This window comes from Semicossyphus pulcher, unplaced genomic scaffold (genome assembly GCF_022749685.1).
Source record: "Semicossyphus pulcher isolate SPU_LCO1_2020_fin unplaced genomic scaffold, fSemPul1.0.p SCAF_19, whole genome shotgun sequence".
NCBI classification, from domain to species: Eukaryota; Metazoa; Chordata; class Actinopteri; order Labriformes; family Labridae; genus Semicossyphus; species Semicossyphus pulcher.
In genome coordinates this window covers 15306906-15328468 of record NW_027211692.1, presented here as the reverse complement: position 1 = coordinate 15328468, position 21563 = coordinate 15306906, and the positions used below count along the sequence as shown (strand labels likewise).

General features: G+C 41.7%; 1 protein-coding gene across 1 annotated transcript in view; it reads right to left on the bottom strand.

The window, feature by feature from the left end:
- Window positions 1-21563, bottom strand: part of grik4 (glutamate receptor, ionotropic, kainate 4) — a 148835-nt gene that overhangs the window by 62964 nt on the left and 64308 nt on the right. Inside the window, exons 5-6 of the mRNA XM_069668079.1 lie at window positions 16831-17009; window positions 13688-13741 (exon numbers count right to left, since the gene is read on the bottom strand). Coding sequence (XP_069524180.1) covers window positions 13688-13741; window positions 16831-17009 — 233 coding nt within the window. The remainder of the gene's footprint in view (window positions 1-13687; window positions 13742-16830; window positions 17010-21563) is intronic.

Below are 21563 nucleotides of genomic sequence, written 5' to 3'. Positions count from 1 at the left end.
TAAAAGACTCATTTTCCATTTTGGGATGTGGACAATTACCATTAAGTATCCAGAGGTTGTTTAAAATGAGGGTCAGCAAATACAATCTGGGAGGAACATTCTTATTTGAAAAAGTAAAGACAAGAACAAACGTTAAAAATCATTGTCTGTCAGTCAGGGGGGTGAACCTGTGGAATACTTGTTCTGAAAACATTAAAACATGCACTACACTGATCAGGCTCAAAAAACTTTATAAGAACAATTGCATCATGCAATATACTTTGGAAAATGTAAGTTAATATAAGTATGTTAATGCCAGTAATGGCCAAAAATTAAAAATACTAATTTATCTGCTTTGCTGCTGCCATTCCTTGTTTTTGTGATGATTAGACCTAGTTCACAAACGGCAGCGCTAACAGCAGGTGGTGGGAGCTGTGGTGCAGTTTTGTAAGGGCTGTCAGGCTCAGAGTTTCCAGTGATCATGACGACAATTCCACCTTTTGTGTGATCAAAAAATGTATTTGTCTGTAAAAATCTGTATGTAAAAAATCTGTTAATAATATATTGTCATTATTATTATAATCAGGAGACCAATCAGTCCGGAGCTGTGTGAGGCTGAACCTCGGCACAGGGGCACACTTTGTCCACATGTCCGGAGCCTTTACGCAGGAAGGGGGTTAATATATGGATGGACTGTATACGCTGCTGTTGCAAGCTCGTTTTAAAAACATAAAGCTGCATCACAGAGAGAAATAATAGAAAACACCTGTTGAGTCTGGCCTTTACAGAAAGCTGTTCAAAGATCTGCTCCCTCCTCTCCCATCTCCTCATCGATTTGTGCATGCAGGTGAGGTCCGTCAGTGTGCGTGCAGCTGAGAGCGCAGCACCACACAGCAGAGAGTGGAGCTGCAGACAGCTTCTCTCCACAATCAGACACAAAACAAAAGCAAACTGCACGAATCTGCGAAACTTTTTGTGCTTGACTATCATCAGTGCAATGTGCTTTGTGAATCGGACCTTGAGACGAGTAAATTACCTCCTATGTTTACCAACTGTTGTGGTCGAAAGAACGAACATAACAAACAGGCAGACTTCTCGCACAGACCTAACTTATAGACCTCACAGATAACTTGCTTATGTAACCACACCCTTGCTGGGCCATTCCTTTCAGAGAGAGAGGCGCAATGCATGCTGGGTGTTGTAGGAATCTAGAATGGATGAAACCACAAGCTGTTTGTACAACTTTCTCCACAGCTAAGGCCAATTTGAAATATTATGGCTTCTATTGATTGTAGAGAACACCCGCTTTGACTGACAGTGGCTTTTTCAGGGGGGAATTTGTCCTTTAAAGTGGAAACCTGTGCAGGAAACTGCAGCCTTGAAATAGAGTCGTCAAAACATTTCTTTCTAAGCTGGAATTATATACAATATGCTCTACTCTACAAAGCCAGCAATAATGCATCATAATGCATTATAGTTACAAGCCCTTAAATGAGCTGTTCACAAAAAAAAGTATTTGCAGCAATAAATATGTATTCAACTTGGATACCTGTGAGCTCACAGTAGAGAGATGATGTTTTAATAAAGACGACTGTCCTCAAAATAAGGAAATAAATAATTAGGACGTGAATGAGACTTATTAATCATCTGTGCAATCTGAGATGGATCAAAATGAGCTGATTGGAAGATTCAATGGAGCATTTTACTCGGCCTCCATGTCAAATCACAGTTGTTTCAAGCTCTTTTCACACGAGAACTGCAAAGTTATAGATAATCAAATCAACTCCAGCTGCTGCTACCACATGATGCTGATATGGGAAAATGTTCCTCTTGTGTCAAGAATAAATCTCAATTTGATTTAATTAAGACAACAACAGCATCAAAGTTCCTTTCAATCGCTGCAGTTCAACTTTGGTCTTGAAAATACTTTGAAATGGCTAAATGGGAAATATTATATGTGTCGAGGAAACAGGAATTTATTTCAGGAGTCCAAAGATTTGTCCTTCTCTCTCGGGACGTTTATACTTATCCTTCTCTCTACAGCACAGACATAATAAATGTAATTGTTAAGTAAGTGAGTTCATGTGTTTGCATTACAATTAAGTAGCAAGCCGACATTATGTGGTGAATCACACTTGTTGTGAGATAATATTGACATAGTTTATATTCTAGCTGGTTGCAGCTCTCTGTTGTCACCGTCCACGTAGCCTATTACCTTTTCTATTACTCAGTTGATTGATTCTCAAACTCTGTGTCTAAACAGGGAAATATGAACTTTACATAAGCCATGGAGGGGAATTAATTAAATCCCAATCATTTTCACAGTCACAGTGGCTGCCCTCTAAAGCACTTTGACTGACAAGATTTTTTTATTTACAAATCTTCTGTGCCACCATGCACACCAGAGATGGAGGTCGAGGTTGTTGTGATGCGTTTTTTTTTTACAATGGATGTTTCCTGCATTCGTTCACATTCACAGATATGGGACGAGAAATTTTTACCAGAACAATAAACTTGTGAAATTGAATTCTGTATCACCTCGACAATACTGCTATCAATGCCAGACACACCCAGAGAGACACACAGAGTGAGACAGAGAGAAAGAGCAGCAAGGAAGAGGCGAAACGACAAGGACAGAGGCAGTAAGTGTTATTGTCTCTACTTTACAAGCACAGAGCAACCGGGGCGAGGCAACCTTCTTGTAATGGTCAGAGCAAAAAAATATTTTAAGATTAAGAGAAAATTCTGTTTGTGCAGGTCGAGTTTGTTTGTACACTTAATTTGTTTCTTCAGTGGCAGTTCCATTATGAAGCATTTCATCGTATGACAGTGTTGAGAAGAATATTTCAGCATGTTGACCCCGGAACCCCAATTGGTTAAAAACAACTTACCCCCCAAATCACCTTCATAAACAAAGCTGTCAATCAGCACCAAGTAACATGAATGGTGAAAATAAAGGGGAGGAGCTTATGTTTGTGTCTTTTCATGAGGACTTGTGCTGTGTTGAAACTTGAATATGTTGTTTCTGTAACTCTGCTGCAGGTTTATGACACCAGAAGAAGAAAACACAGCTTATTTCCGGAGAGACAGGCAGGCAGATAAGCAGGCCAAGATGTAACAGCTGTATGTATGTGTGGGAGGGAGGGCAGAGTGTGTATGGGCGAGCGAGTACATGAGTGTATTTAATTTAAGTTTTATCAGTCATGTGTGCGTGCGTGAATGTGTGTGTGTGTGTGTGTGTGTGTGTGTGTGTGTGTGTGACAGTAAGGAAGAGCTGGCAGCTCTTCAGGCGTGGATGCATGACAATGACTGCAGTGACAAGAGGGATCACGGGTGTGTGGAGGGGAAATGGAACATGAAAAAAACAAAACAAACAGGCGGAGGGGTGTGTGTAAGTGTGTGTAAATGTGTGTGTGGGTGTGTGTGTGTGTGCTGGCTGAACTAATGGCCCCACGCTTTGCAGAGAGGGATAATATGTCAGCCAGCATTGTGTGTCAACGCGTGTTTTTGACTGTTTTGTGTGACACAAGCGTGTGCGTGTGTGAAAAAGCGAGAAAGCGTGAGCCTGTACGCTTTCATCAAGACTCAAAATGACATCACAAAGCGAGGCGCTGCTAGGCCCAATCCTGTGCTCACCTAACCTTCAAATGACATTAGGCACCCTGTCAACATGTGATGAGTCACTGCCAACCTGATGTGATTTATTCAATCCTGCCGAGTAGCTCGGATCGCGGGATACAAATCACTTAGATGGGAGCCATGGAGCACAGATTGAGCGTGTGTCGGAAAACGTGTGTGCCTGTATGACTGTGTGTGTTTGTTTTGATAGTTGCATGTGTGTGAATCCATCAGACAAGCATACAAGTGTGTACACAGCTCTTGTGTTTATGTTATATTCAGTTAAAGCTGAGGAAGCTGCGCGATGTCGGCTGCTCACGTTCCCAGAAACGAACTAAAGTTGCCTTTACAGGGAGAATCCTTGAAAGTCCTCATGAGATGTTCAGTTTCTCCGATTCTCCATGAAACATGTTTTAGTTTTTATCTCTCCGAGAGCCGAGGGCCAAGATTTCTACAACATCTTACAATTAAAGCCCAGGATATTAAAGGCCGGTATTAAGTGGACTTAATGGGGAGAGAGAAAATAAACCGGCGCTGAGAGGTTTATCACAAGGAATAAAAGAAGCAATGTTGGATACAATGTGAGTGATGCCTTTGAGCTCCTTTTTGTCTCCATCACCTGCATGTCTAAATCAGATCAGCACCATCAACTAAAGGGAATACTTTGTTTCTAGATTTAGTATCACATTAACCAGGACCAGTGCTTTGCAAATCACAGCTGAATCAATGTAGCTTAAAACACATAACGAAACACAGACGAAAAAGCAACCAAACAAAAATGATCAGTCTTCACTACTTAAATTCTTCATACTTTGCCGATGTCTACCATCAGTAATCAGTTCTCTGAGCCTGACCAACTCAGCCTGCAGCCACCAGCTAATAGCACCTCGCTCGCCTCATTCTCCCCTCTTACAAAGTCTCCAAACTTCTGCTGAACTCTTGGCCCACTACCTGCCCGCTAGACCCTACAGACCGTTTCCCCTACACTTAACCCTGCAGTCAGGCACATTATCAACTCCTCGCTGTCAATGGGTCTATTTCCACTGCATTCAAGCAAGCTCAGGCCACTGCACTGCTAAAAAAAACTCATCCTCAACCCAACCAGGTTGAAAACTACAGACCAGTTTCACTTCTACCCTTCCTGTCAAAAATAGTTGAGCGCACAGTCTTTAATCAAGTGACTGAATTCCTGTCCAAGAACAATCTGTTTGTCGAAATCTGTGTGGCTTTTAGCGGGGCCACTCTACAGAAACTGCACTACTGTCGGTAACAGAATCACTGTGTCTGGCTAAAGCTGCTGGACAGTCCTCAGCTCTATTGCTGCTAGATCTGTCAGCTGTCTTTGACACAGTGAACCACCAAATCCTCCTCTCCACTCTCTCTGAGCTTGGTATCTCAGGATCTTCCCTCCACTGGTTCATGTCCTACCTCTCAGGGAGATCTTTTAGAGTATCTTGGAAGGGAGAAGTGTCCAAACCACACAGCTTGTCCACAGGTGTACCTCAAGGGTCAGTGCTCGGTCCTCTTCTCTTCTCCTCTCAATATATACCACCTCACTTGGGGCAATCATTCGCTGCCATAGTTTCTCATACCATTGCTATGTTGACGACCCAACTCTTCCTGTCATTCTCACCAGAGGACACTACAGCCTCTGCACTGAACTCATGCAAACAAAGACTGACCGGAACATAAGCTGTCATGATTGATAACCAGCTAACCTTGAAGGTTCACGTGGCCTCAACTGCTTGGTCATCTTGAATTGCCCTGTACAACATCAGGAAGATCAGGCCCTATCTGTCAGAGTGGTACATGCTTCAGCTTTCCTTTCTCTCAGGTGGCTTGATTGCTGTTGGCTCTGCCCCTTGCTGTTGGCCCCCCTCCTATATAAGGGAGGCTGGAGCAGGAGCTCATGCTCTTTCTGATAATGCAAGCCTGCACACCATATTAGTTTAAAACTTAATTTACTTTGGTTTTCCTTTCCTTTTGACGCTGGAGGTCTGGTAGTCTAGTTTTCATGGCTTTATTTCTAGTTTAGTTTATTTATAACTTTTACTATGTTAGGGGGGTCCTACGGCCCATTGCGTGGTTGGCCCAGACTTCCTCATTCCTTTTGTTCTTTTTGGCCAGACCTCCAGACTCCCATAGTTTTGGTTATCATCATGGCATAGTTTTCTTTGTAAATAAAAATTCCTTATCTCTCCAACTCCCTACTGGCAGGCCTCCCTGTATGCACATTCAAACCTCTGCAGATGATCCAGAATGCTGCAGTGCAACTTGTCTTTAACCAACCCAGAAAAGCACACGACTCTCCGCTGTTTCCCTCCACTGGCTCCCAGTTGCCACTCGCATCAAATTCCAAACCCTGTTGCTTGCTTACAAAACAGCAACAAAAAAGGCTCCTGCCTACCTAAACTCCTTCATGCAGCTCTTCACTCCCTCCTGCCAAGGGAAGGCGCCTTGTTCTCTCATCCAAACAGGGCCTTAAGTTGCAAGCTAGACTCTTCTCCTCTGTAATCCCCTGGTGGTTGAATGAGTTACCAAACTCCATTGATGATGATGATATTGAGGATGTTGTTAATGTTGATTAGGAGATTTGCGATGATGATGATATTGACGACGTTGTTGATGATGACAAAATTAAAAAGAAATAAAACATTTGCTTCTATAAACCCTGTGCACTCCCTGGCGGCACCTTTGTATGATCACACTTGAAGCTGTTTGTTTGTTCTTAAGATTGTTCCCACCTGTCTAGATCCCTGCTTGTGCTGTAGGCAGCACCACTGAAGATCATTAGCTCTAATGATTGTCGATGAATACTTTTTCTTTCACATTCATCTTCCCAATAGAAGCCGTAGTAATAAATGTTGCAGTTACAAACACACAATAAGCATAGATTAAACAGTGTGAGAAATAATAATTCAGCTTGATTACAGTGGGAGAAAAAGAACATCTCTACCTCTTCCCCTCCCTTCCCCTCGTTCCTCACGCCAGATTAATGACATCAACACTTAACAGAATAAACAAACAGAACCACAATAAAGACTGGAAGCAGTCAAAACCAGAAGTGGGCATGACAAAAAACCCTGACTGGAGACGGGTAGCTGTGCAAGGATGCTGATGAGCGTCTTGAGATGATTCAGGGGAAACAGATTAGGCAGGGGAGCAGTCTGGCAGATCGTTAGTCAGGGATGTCAGGACCACAGATAAATGAAGTGTCAGCAGAGGACAGAGACAGAAGAAAGGAACGCTGAGAGAATATGGGAAGACAAAGGAGAGAAGAAAGGAGACATAGCAAGGGAGGAGAGTGCAGATATGAAAAGAATGGAATATATATGATTATTTGGAGCCTTAAAAACATACCAGGGATTTGAGGAATATCATAGCAATAAATGTAGAATATAAATGGCAATGGAGTCGTCTGACTCATTATTATATGTTATAAATGAATCAAAAGTATTTTATCCAATATTAATAGGTGCATAATAAATCCTGCATGCCCCTCTTTAGATACCTGTATATTCATCATAACTTTCACTAATGCTGCATGATTGATGGCTACCATTTACAGCTTTAGTTGCTCATAAAATAATGAAAAAGGTTCACTGTTAATCCTTCTAATGTGTCATTACTATGACATTATGTTTTGATCTTTCAAACTGTCTCTGAAGTGAGTGTGAAACTGTGTACAATGAGGTGCCATCATCTAAACATATGTGAGCTACATAACCGATCTTTTGTTTGTTAGGTCATAGTGACCTTCTTCACTCTCTGGATGTATAAGGAGATTAACAACGCTAGCAGGTACTGGAAAAACACAGTAAGCTGATTCACACAAAAGTAAGTTGAGAGCAAGTCTGTTCCACTTCACTCTATGGCGGGCCCACCTCTGCATGTCACAAACTGTGACCCTTCTTTCTTACACCAGAAAATAAAAGGGTGTTAATCAGTAGGACATAGCCTCAATCAAAATTGTGTTCACTTATTTGGCAAAAAAAGTTACTAACAGACCAATAAAAAAAAAGAAAACTTTCAGATCATTACTAAGCCACTATATCATGCATGCTAGTAGAAGCTTTTCCAAAATCAGCATTAACCACAGTTTCTACTTTTCACTAAATTAATACAAACCCTCCAGTTAACTCTCACTTGTTCAATCATGTTATTATAACCAAACTTAAATCTCTTGACGGCTATTAAGATTGATTAGATGCTCTTTGATCAGAATACACCGTGAATGTCCCCACTCATGCTGATGGTCAGGGACTCTCAACCTCAAGTTATGCATACAAGTTGTCATCAGAAGGTCAATTCAAATGCATATTTTAGTAACTGTTTTATTTAAATGATAACAGACATAAGGGGATTTGCAGAAGAAGAACTAACTCCTGTTTCGTATGAATTCTTTGTCTACTCTAGTTAATGAGAAGCTGCAGTGGCAACACTTGCACAAAGACGTGATCAAAGTACAGAAAGCAGAATTCAGTTTATGTAACCGAACAAGAAAACATCATAGGACATGAACTCTGTAACACCAAACAAATCTCTGAAAATGTTCCCCGAGTGTGGAGGAGAGACGGAGCACTGAGCTTTGTGTGTCTGTCTCACTCTCTATTTATATAGTGTCTAATATATATACATATATATATATATTAGTATATGAATACAGTAATTATAAATATTGCCTACTGTTCCTTAAAAGAACAAGCAAACTAGATACAGTTTAACAGTAAACTGCTTTAAAGAATAAATAACTTCAGTAAATGTAGCAGCACATTACCAGCCTCAAAAACTACTTGAAAAACACTTCAATTCTCCACGGCGATGAGAAACTGCTCCTGTACAGAAACACAGTGAAGCTTAATTAAGTCAAACTGATGTCAGAGCACGAACAATAATGTTACGATGAACTCTGAGCACAGGCTCCTACAGACACTGAACCGAAAAAGCACATCAGGAGATAAGATCCAATTACTGCTGCATTTCTTTAGTATAAGCCCGTTTTATTTTATGCAAGGGATAATGTACAGCGAGCAGGTCATTACGGGGATAAATAAACCATGACAGGGGATGCTCAGAAGAAATAGTCTGTTAGATCATAATGTTCAAACTGGGTCCATAGCAACACTGAACCCTGTGGCCTTCTTATAATTAGCCTACTTAGCTAACAAGAAACACTGACGGTGAAATGAGGCAAGGTCAATGGGACTGCAGGAATCACCTCAGCACCTGACTGAGGTTTTCAGCCCGGCAACTGTCTGTAAACACTGACCCAGCACAAACAGTTTATTTAGTTCTAATTTCATTTCTGTCTTCTTCAAGTTTGTAGATTTCTTTGTCCTCCAGCTCTTTGAGTCTTAAAACCTCCCTAGATTTTCATGCAATATTTTCTTGTCTTTTTTGTTTCTTTTTTAGAACAGAAGGATTGGATGTGGTCCTCAAGCGTCAATGATCACTACGGCGTCTGTAGCAGTGGTCTGACAGAAGTTGTCTGCTTTGAGATATAACAGAAGAATGCTGCAAGTGATCAATTAGAATAAGTATTAAAAAGCTGCATAATAACAGCCAGAAAAAGACATGCTGCTTTTGCTCATTTGCCCTTCTTCTAAACAAACCAGAAATATTTCAGATTTTCTTTCTCTGGCAAAACTCTTTTTGCCACGCATTAGTTCTCCTTAGTTAAGCAATCATGTTCATTACAAACATGGTCAGGAAGAAGTAAATGTATCAGGTAAGAGGTTGCATAATTTAAAGCTTTTTCAGGGGGAGAGGTGAGGGAGTGAATGATAAGCCTAACCTTCAAATAGACTTCAGAAATGTTATTTGCTCCCTGAGATAAGGATATATCTGGACTGGAACACCTGCTACTAGTAAGAGTGCACACACCCATGAACCAACGTGTGCACAAACACACACACACACACACACACACACACACAAACACACACACATGCACACGCACACAAAGAGATTAGTAAGTAAGATCTTATTTATCATACATCTTCCTGTGCGTCTCTGGCTCAAGAATCATTTTATCGGAAAGAGGCCTCTCAGTCTGGAGGCAAAGGGAATTTATTCTTTTTAGTTTTCTGAAAAATAAATAAATAAATGAATCACTTGAATAAAATTATATTCCTAACTTATAAAGTCCTAATTGAAAAAGCTAAATATCAAGTGCAGTTTTAGAACCAAAGTCAAAATGTCTCAATCGATGCCTCTCTGCTTCTGTAACTTTTTTTTCGCTGAAGTAACTAAGTGTTACATTTTTCAGCTTCTCTTTCATAAGTCTTTGAAAAAATAAAGCATGTTCCTCGGGATTACTTTCAATATTCAAGACAAATTGGCATACAGCTGTTGCGAGAAGTTAAAAAATGTCTTACATTGAGAGCACAGAAGAGCCCAACTGCATTTGCCTACATCATCTGAAAGATAATCTGGTATGTCTGTATGCCTCTGTCTAAAGACCTCTGCTCTGTACTCTCTGTTCTGTTGTCATTACAGTCATGTCCAAACTACATGACCCTTTGATCTTTATAATATTCAAAATACTGCATTATTGCAGTGTATTGCTACATAGCACAACAATAACAATGCTTTACAACAAGGGACTGGAGTTTCTTCCTTGAACATGCAGCTTTAGTCTCAAGTGGATACCATGAATGAGCCATTCAAAGGTCAGACCTTAGCCACGATTGGTTGACAGTATTTGGAGTGCCTGCGTAGCCCCTCCCCTATGTGGGATCGCACACATGGGGGAGAGGGAGACACTGCACTGTCACTCCAAAGTAGTAGAAAACATGGCTGCTGTAGGATCAGTTATTCGGCCTTATATGTACGAGCCAGAATCGCCAGGAGGTATCTGAATGGTAAGTTTAAATCATGACTTGACAACAACTTGACTACAAGCTAGTGCTAGAAGGCAGCCTGAGGTGAAAGGCGGTGAATGAAGATTGGTCCTTCTTTCTAAGTAGAAACCTGCAGCTGTTCTGAACGGCCCATTTCAGAGGCGACCTTTTTAAAAGCGTAATTCTGGAAAAACATGGAATTATGCAGTTTTCACTTTTTCACTGTGAACAAAAAACACCCCAAAATGTGAAGCCCATGCAAAATATGAGGATATCCATTTAAAAGATACGGCCCCTTTAAGTACACTGTCTCTGCAATTGTATGCTCTGCTGGCTCTGTCCATGGTGCTGAAATGGTGGGCCTAGCTCTGATTTGTCTTTGGGATAATGGGCTGCTGAACAGAAGGGCTTGCAGATCATTGGGACTTTTCAAAAACTTTTAGGACGTCAGGTTTAAGCAACAGTAACCAAGGGGGCGGGGTTTAGCAAAAGGTCTTCCTGGTTAAGAAATGGTGGAGAGTAGGAAACTTGGTGAAGGTAAAGGAAAGATAACTTTCATACTTAAAGAAAATCCACTTCCACTAGGATGTGGTACACAGTCCAAAGTTGTTCAACCTGTCACCGCTCTGACCAACAAGCCTTTACTTTCTGCAGTGCTTGCAGTACAACACATTATATCCTGTTTCCATTTGTTATAAGCTCTGAACAAATCATACCTGCTGTTATTTTCCTGGACAGTCTTATGAAATGGCATGGGGCACTTCTGGAGGATCAAATAGTGACCACAGCCTTCAGTGTATTATTGCCATTTTAGGAGGTGCACTAACACAGTGAGTTTGGAAAATGGACCAACAATGAACTGTGAGACAACATAATGAAACTAGCCTCCTTTGTGTGAGGGTGTATTTATATATAAGAGTGTGTAGTGCAAAAGCAACAGAGCCATTAAAGAACACAATAAATAGAATAAATCACTTATTTCGACAACTAAGGAGATAACAGTGGGTCTGTTTTTCCACTCACAGCTTCTGCATTATATCCCCGCCTGCTCGGGGCACACTGCTCACCATTTTAATGATGTTAGCTGAAGCTATTAACGATGCCGTTACTGAGCAATAGCTGGATTTTAAGAAAATGGTGGGAATGGTAGCAGGAGGGGGGATTAAGGGGTTATCTGCTAGCATCTACCGTGGATCTCTGTGCTGTGCTCAGACAAACACAGCAACAGTACAAGAGAGTGATGAAGGAGCTTATTTAGGTGTGGACACAAAGGAAAGTAAAGACAAGCAGTAAAACCAAAAGGGAGAAGAGATCCAATAGGAAAAGTGACTATGTCGAGGGCTGCAGAAAAAAGCATGAACATGGCAGCAGCCCACTCTTAATGAGTCATAAATCAGCTTGATATGAATCATCTCTACAGCGCTATTAGAACAAAGTGTTGAGAACCTCATTAATTTCCATTAGGGAGCAGCTATCTGGTAAGTTTACTATAGCATTATATTTTCTCCAAGCTGCTATCTTTAAGATCTTACAATAACTCTCACAGATCCCTTAGCCTCTATTTGCTTACAAGCCATTACTCTCAAGTTTGGGGTCAATCCTTTTAATTTACAGGAGGGACATGTACAGATATTTAAGGGGCAGTGACTCATTTCCTCGAAGGGGAGCATCCCCTCCCCAACTGTCCCCAATCCTCATCCCAAGGTGCGGAAGATCTTATAAAATCATAAAGAAAAATGGTCATTTACAAAATATGCTATAAATGCAGCATTTGTGAAACGTTCTGAATATATATCTGAAATAATAAAAAAGTCCATTAAAATTCAATTTTGAGTTTTACAAGAACATTGAAGACGTGGCAGTTCAATCTTTAAGCCCTAATGATTCAGCTGTCGGCCTGCTTCTGCTTTGAAAGCAACTTTGCAAAGCAGCTCTTCCCTCAGCACTTTCTCTACCTGCCTCTGTCACCTCTGTTAAAGAGAACGCCACTTTAAACAATTTCAAACAACTAGTTTGAAGTATCAGTTCCAGAGCTGAATCCAAACTAACTCTAAAAACAGATTTAACCATTTATTAGCAAATGGAAATACAGTTATGTTTGCCGCTGATGGCTCCGCTCTTAAGATGTTCCCTGGGTTAGCCAAGCAGCGTGCTACGGCTTTACAGGATGTGCAATGCAAAGCCCAGGGCATACAGGGGTGGACCAAATGCTTTAGACTAGAAAGGTGGAGGCTTAGGTGGTGATGGTGCAAAGCTTGTCCAGCAGCAGCAGTGGTGTGTGTAGCATTGGTGTGGCAGAAAGCAGTAAGAAGGAAGTTGTATGTAAATGGACAACCTTGTTATAACAATGGGCTGTGTTGGTGTGTTACTGATTGAAACCAAAGGTTCAGTCAGCAGGCTGTCAGTGGTGTATGGCTTCCATGTCCAGCATGAACTTACATGATGCTTCCCCCCCCAAGTTTGTAATGTGATGAAATTACAATAAAACATTTCATGGGCTTAAAAAATTCAAAGACAAGAGAGAACTGATGAAAATGTTGGCAAATGGTAATTCACATTATAAGGATTCAGAGTGAGCAGTCGCATGAAATTGATCTCAAAACGAATCAGCATGTGGCTCAGTCAAAGCTGCTTAAGTGAGCGATCAGAATCCAATTAACGAAACATTATTCAGCAACAAGTTTGCAGACGAACATGCAAAGCAAATAGATGACTAAATTCTTTACTAGATACTTGGACTAAAATTGGATCCTGAGTTAATTCAAAAGAGAAGAAGGGGGGAAAAGAAGGGGCAAAGAAAAAAAAGATTGACAGAAAGAAGGAAAGAAAGAAAGACTGAGGACAATGACTTCATCGCTCATTCACTGGGAGCTTGGCAGGCTTTCCACAATCATAATAAAAAAGAGACTGCAGCAACAACAACAACAATAAAGCTAGTATCAATTATAATAATTACTGTTATGTGCTCTCCAGCCAATAAGCAGCGTCTGGAGCCACAGCAGCCACTACACCCGGCATGTCTCTAATCTTCATTCGTATGCAGTGAGGGAGAAAATGGACCACGTTTGTGACCATGCATGCAGGTGACTGAGCAATGCTATGTTTCCTCTGTTTTAGCACCTGTCTGCTATCCGTTCAATCATCATTAGTTTACCAATTAAAGATACTAGCCGAGAGTACTGATGTGCTCCTGCAGGTGTGAAATCAATACAGCCTCTAAATACCCACACCGTCTCCCATTTCCTTACCAGAGAGGTGAAGATGTAGGTGTAGTAGACTGACAGCATTCCTAGCTCCGATGCCTGTAGAGCAAAAAGACAAGAGGGGCAGGAGGGGAGAGATAAAGAGAAGCGTAAGAGAGAGAAGGAACAAAGGGCACAATACAGAAATTCATGGCTTGGCGTTTAAAGAAAAAGATGTTAAGATGCAGCTGGAGGAGGGAGGGGAGAGCGAACAGAAAGCACAGATAGTCAAGAATAAAGGGTTTCTGCAGAGAAGTTGAGAGGTCAGTGATTCGGTGTATCTCAAGCTCCACTCTGCAGCACACAGATCAGATCCACATCTTGATAAGATGAGACACATTCTTATCTGATGATGGCTCTCAATGGAGCAATTAATTTCTGAGGTGCATTAGTATGCTGCCCGACACTCTGTCTTACAATGTGATTAAATCAAAGTCACAGTGAGGAGCAGTTGTGAAGGACAGGGTGAACTTTTCATGGTTTCATTTCATTGAAGTTATTAGCAAAAAAAAAAGAAAATCATCGAGCTATAGGTTTCTGTCTAATGACGCCGCAATGCACACTCTGATTAAAATCAATAAGTATCAGGTCAATACACTATATATCAAACCAAAAGGTCTCAAAGAACATCTTTTTCCCAAGAAGTGCATTTAACCCTGAGTGAAACTCCTCCTGAGCATGAATGAAACGTAATGCCCCTCGTGAGATATGACTCAGAGAGCATCATTTCCACACCTGCTTTACTGAAATGTACATATTTCCATAATAATTAGCTTCCACACTGATATTATTCTAAAATTGCGTATCATCAGAAAGAGTTTAATAACAGATATTTAGCTGTCATATCTGCAAAGAGAGTAACATCTGTGTGGGTGTTTGTGTGCCATTAGCAGTGTATGTCACTCTGTTCTGCAGGAGCATTAATAATAAAACAGTAAGAAGCAGAAAGGCACCAATTAATTAAAGCAAAAACAGTCTTTAACTGCTGCTACTATGAACATAAATATCATGCTTCAGGGAAATTATCTTATCTCTAAAGCTAGCTTGAGCAACTCCTACATTACTTTTCTGCATAGTTTTCTCAGGTGACCTCTTCCTTTACACTTCACTAAACAGAAACTGACATTTTAACCTAAACCTCCTTTGTTTGCTGCCCACATCCCATTCAGAAAACACAAACGAAACAAACAGCTGATGAAAACTATCCCTTTGTTCTCTCTTCACTGTATTTAAAACCAGCTTCCTGCTCTCCCTCTCACTTTGTGATCTTTTGTTGTTCTACTGCAGCGTCTGGTCAGCGTGCACAGTCTACATGGTCCCTGTGTACTGGACTCACTATCTGTCCCTCTCTGGTCCCTTACAGCTGTGTACAACAATGGAGGCCTGACTGAATGAGATTACATTCAGAGTGCTAACACAGCTGACCTAAACCCCCCTGAATGCTAAAACCTCAGAGAGGGAGACCTTTGTCTGCCGAGGGTTTGATGTAAGATGTAAACAGACAAATAAGGGGGAACGTCTTGCATGTCAAAGGACGATCCTGTCCCTTCAGACAAGCTGGGCGCTCTTAGCATCATCTGAGACTGGCAAAAATGCCGGCAAAAAGCTTTGATATGTTTGATGCCGGGGCACTTCACATGAGAGGCGGGGCTGCCAACTTTCCACCAGCCTGCTGCAGGATTGTCTCATGTCAGACAGAGAGACAGACAGCGTGACAAATAAAGGAGACAAAAGAGTGAGAGCTTGGGGGATGTACAATACCTCATGGGGAGGAGAGGTGTGAAGAAACAAAGTGAAATTGTCCCCTCTGAATTTCTGCGGGGAAGAGAGCGGAGGAAAAGGGGCAGAGATACAGAAAGAAAAAGAGACATCCCGCTGTGGGCTCCCACTGCTCTGTGGCCCAGGGTTGCCATGGTTCCCATGGTGACTGGATGACCACTGATAGCAGCATGAACACTTGATTGAGGTGAGAGATTGAGACTGTAGACTACAGTGAGAGAGTGTGATGGAGAGAATGAGGGGGAAGAGATGGAAAATGAGCGAAACATCCCTCCCGTCTCCAGTCGTTGTCACCTCCACTCTCGCCATCCATCCATCGTCTTCTAGAAATAATGAGGTGTGTATTAATTACTAAGAGGCCATATGCTGCTGCCAAACACCCTCGCTTCCTCGCCTCTCACAATCACCTTCACGATGCCATCAAGGCTCTTTACAAACAGAAGTTTTCAATCAGGAGACGCTTGGGCGTTCTGTTTCAGTGAAGGTGTCAAAGGTCCCAATAAAGACGTTAATTATTGGTTTGTTCCTTTAGTGGAGAAAACATGTAAAGGTTACTGATGCTTCTGACAGAAATAGTGCTCACTTATGTTCTCACACGATGAACTTTAAGGCTTTGTAGAGTTATTTCTATGGAAAACTTGTTTAAAGAGAAGGAAGCAACAGATGAAGAGAAGATAAGGAGGACATGAAAGAATCAGTCCACTTAATCTGCTTCACTGACTTACAGAGCAGCTTGTTTTAATCCATAACATGCACTGTATTAGAAAGGAGACAAAAGGGCTCCTTCATTGTATCAATCTGTTTTTTTCTTACACTAATCCACTTAACTGTGCAAAATTCTCATTGATGGAAGATGAATCATTGGGATACAACATGATTTAATGCTCTCATCCATTTAATTTGACGTAACAGGTTTCGTAATTCATTCGCCTTTTATTTTGGGGACTATGTTTTTGACTTCGGGCTGTGTAACCCTGTCTGCCAACAGTGCATAAATACTCCTAATCTGTCTCATGATTCAAGAGGGCAAATGTATTATGGCAGTAAAAAGATTTCCTTTTTATATGTGCAGCACAGTATTCGTTAAGCCATATGGGAAATCTAACTCTATCTTTACAGGTTAAAACTAAAAACTAACCAACTTTTTCTTCAGTTAAAAAATCTTCCTCCACATATACATCTACTTTCAGCCTTGAACACTTCTTGCCCCCGGCATTTTTCACACACTTTTCCTTTTTGAAATGTATGAGAATTATACAAATGTGGATCTTGGGATTTTTGTCATCAGCATACAGTGAAGATGGGAGACCTTGAATAAGGACAAGTTCTTGGTGCATAAAGGACCCAGCGGTCATGTGAGCCATACTAACCCGTTCCAAAATGATATGTGACATGGTGGCGTTGGCATCGACTATAATGGTGGCCGTCTTGTCATCTCGGATCTCCTTCAGGAGCGGGGTCGGGTCCTGGCTGTCATCAAGCATGCGCACTGACAGAGTCTCCTTTGAGATGAGGAACTGCCTGAGGAGCTGCTCCAGGTTCAATAAGCCTGTCGGAGAGAGAGGGAGAGAGAGAGAGAGAGAGAGAGAAAGAGAAAGAGAAAGAGAAAGAGAAAGAGAAAGAGAAAGAGAAAGAGAAAGAGAGAGAGAGAGAGAGAGAGGGAGAGGGAGAGGGAGAGAGAAGGAGAGAGAGAGAGAGAGAGAGAGAGAGAGACAAGGGGGTTAGTTAAAATGAAGGGTGGACTTTTCCAAGGAGATGAAGATTTACATTAATATTTTTTCAAAAAGTAAGAAAACTCAGCCATCACTGACTTTCCTTGAGTTTGGGAAAGTCATGCGCTTTCATGGAGTGATGGTTGATACTGTGATGCAATATGAACTTAATGAGCATACATTGTCCTCAAGTGCAAGCAAATGTGCCTCTTGTTTGTTTTCATGACACGAGACAACAACAAAGGAATAAAAACTTGGACTGATTACCTCAATTTAAACTATTTCAAAGCCATCAGACACAGAGGGACATCTCTATGAATGTCTCTTGCACTGTGTCCCATGGTAACAGACCGTTTGACTCCAGTGAGGAAAGAGGGATTTGCCCTAATTAAAGCAGAGCGGACTTCATCAAAATGCTCCCTGCAGCATTTCCTGTCACTTTGCATCCATATATTAGCAGACCCGGACAGTTACTGGGCTAACTTTCCATATAGGAGTTAAAAATTAACAACCTGAATGAATTGGAGAGCAGTGGACCGCAGCATGTTGCTGTGACACTTGCGTTGGCCAAACCTTGGCAGTTTGGCAGATCTCATCACACTCATCTAACATCTTTTTGACATTGGCAAGGAGACTCACAAGAAAAGGACATATCTTTGTTGAGAAGGACTTGCTTCAGCTGAGCCTCCACCTGCTTCTTCCATTATAAAGTCATAATAAAATCGCACTCTAGACTTTTGCCTCAAGAGATACTTCATGTGATTTTTGTCACGGTGACAGCAGAGCAGTTGATCCATCACACAGAGACCAATTTATGGGCAGCAATTTTAAGTTATCAAGCTGGCTGCTTTAGCTTTTCCACAGCCCATTAACACAAGCTATAGCAGCGTCCCAGTCACCGGCATCATGTCTAATAGCTTCTGCAATTATGTCTCAGTGTCTGCCTGTCTTTCAGCCTGTCTGTATTGCCGTATATCACTGTGTGTGTTTGTCTTCCTGTACCTGGCTACCTGTGTCTGTGCACTCATGAGACATCACTCCTGGCTGCGGCTCGCTTGCCTGTCTGTGTCTCCAACCTGTCAGATCAGCTTCCTCTGTACTATAACGCAGAAGAACTTTGATGAGCTTGAAATAGCTTCTGCTAAACCACCCTCCTCGTCTGCCTGCTGCATCCGCGCTCTGCAGCTTCTAGCAGGGCATCAAATACAATTTCACATCATCAAGTTCGTGACATTAGAAGCTGCGCTGTACGAGATGTGGCTGGCTAAAGAGCAGACGCACATTCACACACACAAATAGAGTGAGACACAGGAGAAAAGCTCATATTCTCTTTAGTGTTCAGGCTGAACAGGATTCAAAGGAGAGTCAGAATCTTTTTACACCAGGGTGCTTTATAGCAGCCATGTTCCCTCACTGTTTGCTCTGGTGAACCGGCTTCAATCGAAGGAAAAACATGCAGCTGAATGAGAATTTGCTCTTCTTCAGTTGGACTTGTGTAGGTCCCTATACTCCCTATACAGAAAAAAACACGAAAAACAACATGGTGTCCTGGGAAGAGTATGGCTCTTTTCTTTTAAAGAATTTGAAGCAGCTTGTGTGTGTGCTTGTAACATTCTACCTCCGTCTGTATAAGGACCAAGTTTAAGACCCTGAGAATGAGGGTATTTTTAAATGGGCAGTCATTTTCTGCAATACCCATTATAAGTATTTACATTTCATATTTCCCTATTACCACAGTCCCCCAGTCATGTGCAAGATTACTATTTAATAGACACACCAGAGATTGAGATGAAACAGTTCACGCATGTACTCGATTTTGTGCACGCTCAGGAGGACAGTAATGACAAACAATCACAGAACACAGAAAAAGAAAGACAGACACTGATCCAATGCGACCCTAAAACTTCACAGGCCTTAAACTCCCCCTGAAAATTGCTGAACTTAAGCAATTTTACCCCTCACCTTGCTCAAATACGATAGATCAGGGGTTCCAAAACTTTTTGTCTACATGGACCAGACAGTAGCAATAATATTTCTGTCGGACCGGTTGGGGGGATAGCAACAATGTCTTCAATACCATTGCGGCAAGTTTTGCGTATTCTTCCCGATTCTTGGGAATCCACTCTGCTCATTGACATGCATGTTATACACACAGAAATTCAGACAGATCGTTTCTGTATTTATTCAGTAAGGATGTAAGTTTTTAATACGGGACAATCCGACAAGAGGGAGAGACGGCGCGGGTGAGACACAGATGATCCAGAGTGTGATCTATGAGCAGTTTATCCGAATTTCTAATACTGTTATCCATCAGTAAGCAGTTTATAATCATGCAGCGCAGTGATGACACCGATCAATGTGTGTCTCTCGTGCAGTGCCCCTGACTCAAAAGGGATCTGTCCCCCATTTCCATGTACAGCCTTTATAAAGCATAAACTACATCTCCACACGCTGTGAATGAGATGAGCCAGAGGTGGTCCACGTCATAGTTTATCAGAGTTATCATGAGCGCAGGGAGGAGACAGATGTTAGGTGAGGAGCAGATATGATCTGTGTGTGTCTCATGCTCTGCCCCTGTTCTGACCGTATTTCCGCGCACAGATAAAGTATAAACTTCGTCTCCACATGCTGTCATATGTCCATACGCTGTATAGTTCATATATTTCGCTGATAAACACAGAGCTGTAGAGGAGCATCAGACCCGTAATGGGATGCGTAGCCAGGGTTGCCAGGTCCGCGGTTTTCCAGCTGAATTGGGCTAGTTCTGAAGTGTCTTTAGAGGTGCGAGGCCCTGTGCGGTTGCACACTTCACACAGCCCATGCAACGGTTCTGACTCCACGTTTGTTTGGAATGTCGCAGACACCAATTGGGTTTTGCAGGCTGGTACTTAACGACCCAAGACCTAGTAGCGGTCTGCAACCCGGTGGTTAGGAACCCCTGCTATAGATATATAAATATACAGTATATATATAGACCTCGCCACATTAATGCCAACCACACCCAGCGTTATGTGTGTTATATTATGCCAGGTGTTATGTTACTCTTTGATTAATATCATTTAGGGTTTGAATCTAGGGATGCATGAAATCAAAGAGGGGCCTGAGGGTCAATGCTCCCTTATCGGCATGGATGACACATGGTTGCGACTCTCTTAGTCACAAAGATATAGGTGAGGGGGTCGACATTCAAGCCAGGCAACCGCTTATTTCCCTTTCACATAGTGTAACCACAGGCCCACAAGATTACACACACATGCATAGACACGTTAAGTACGCCACATAGAGACCCTGGCAGTTTAAAACATTAACCTGTTGTGAATATTATTACAGCTTGATGTGAAATCCTTGACAGGTGTCAAGGGGAAATATATAATAAAACCTTCGGTCAGAGGCTTTTAACACAGACCCAAAGGCCTCAAAGACAGCCGTGCATTATAATAACTCACCCTGAGCCTTGAGCAGAGAGTGAGGTCTTGTTTTATGGCTTTGCTAATGTTGGCCATCACTTTAAAATGCTTTAGACAAGATCATGTGTCAAAAGATTTAAGTATGTATGAGCATGTTTCCCGCTCCATTAACCTAAATAAACAAAAGTAGAATCATCACATCAATGCTGACTGTAATCCACCTGTCATACGGTGGTGGAGCTGATCTGAGGTGATCTGATCTGCATTCATATTCATACTTCTTACACACAGGAAGCAGCAAATGTCTTATCCCGCAGAATGACTGTAGGTTTCTCAGCTTGAGCCCAATATTACTGCAAGATGTGGAAGCGCCATATTGTAAAACGGGACGAAAGGAAGTGAGAGGCCTTGAGAAAATGGCCAAAGAGCAAAGATAGTAAAGTTCAGAAGAACATTTTTTGTTGAAATGCTTTTTAAAGAGGAATTCTCAAGAGAAACTTATATTAAAGGTCTGTGGCTGACAGTGAAATAAATTATGGATAAGAAAGGAAGGGATCAAATGCTCCCTGCTGGATTTAAATCAAGAATATCGGTCACATGACAAACCCATCTAGACCACATGACCATCAGAGGACGTCTCTTCAAGTGTATTTTTGTTAGATATCCCAACACAGGAGAGAAGTTGAAATCCGAAGTGATACTTTCCAAATTAGGTTGAAAGCCCAAATAAAGTCTTTGCATTTCACTCTCACTAACCCATGCACACAAACTCCACCCACTCACGCTCCACAAATCCAAAATCTCATTACACTGAGTCAACTAAATTTTCCAAAATGCAGCAGGAGAGTTTAAAGCTTTTAAAACCACAAACCGCAGCAGCTACAAACACCACCACCATCAACTTGACTACTGACATGGCTGCCTTCCACATCAGCATCATTAGCAGTCACAGTATAATTACTATCATCAAAGTCATCGAGACCT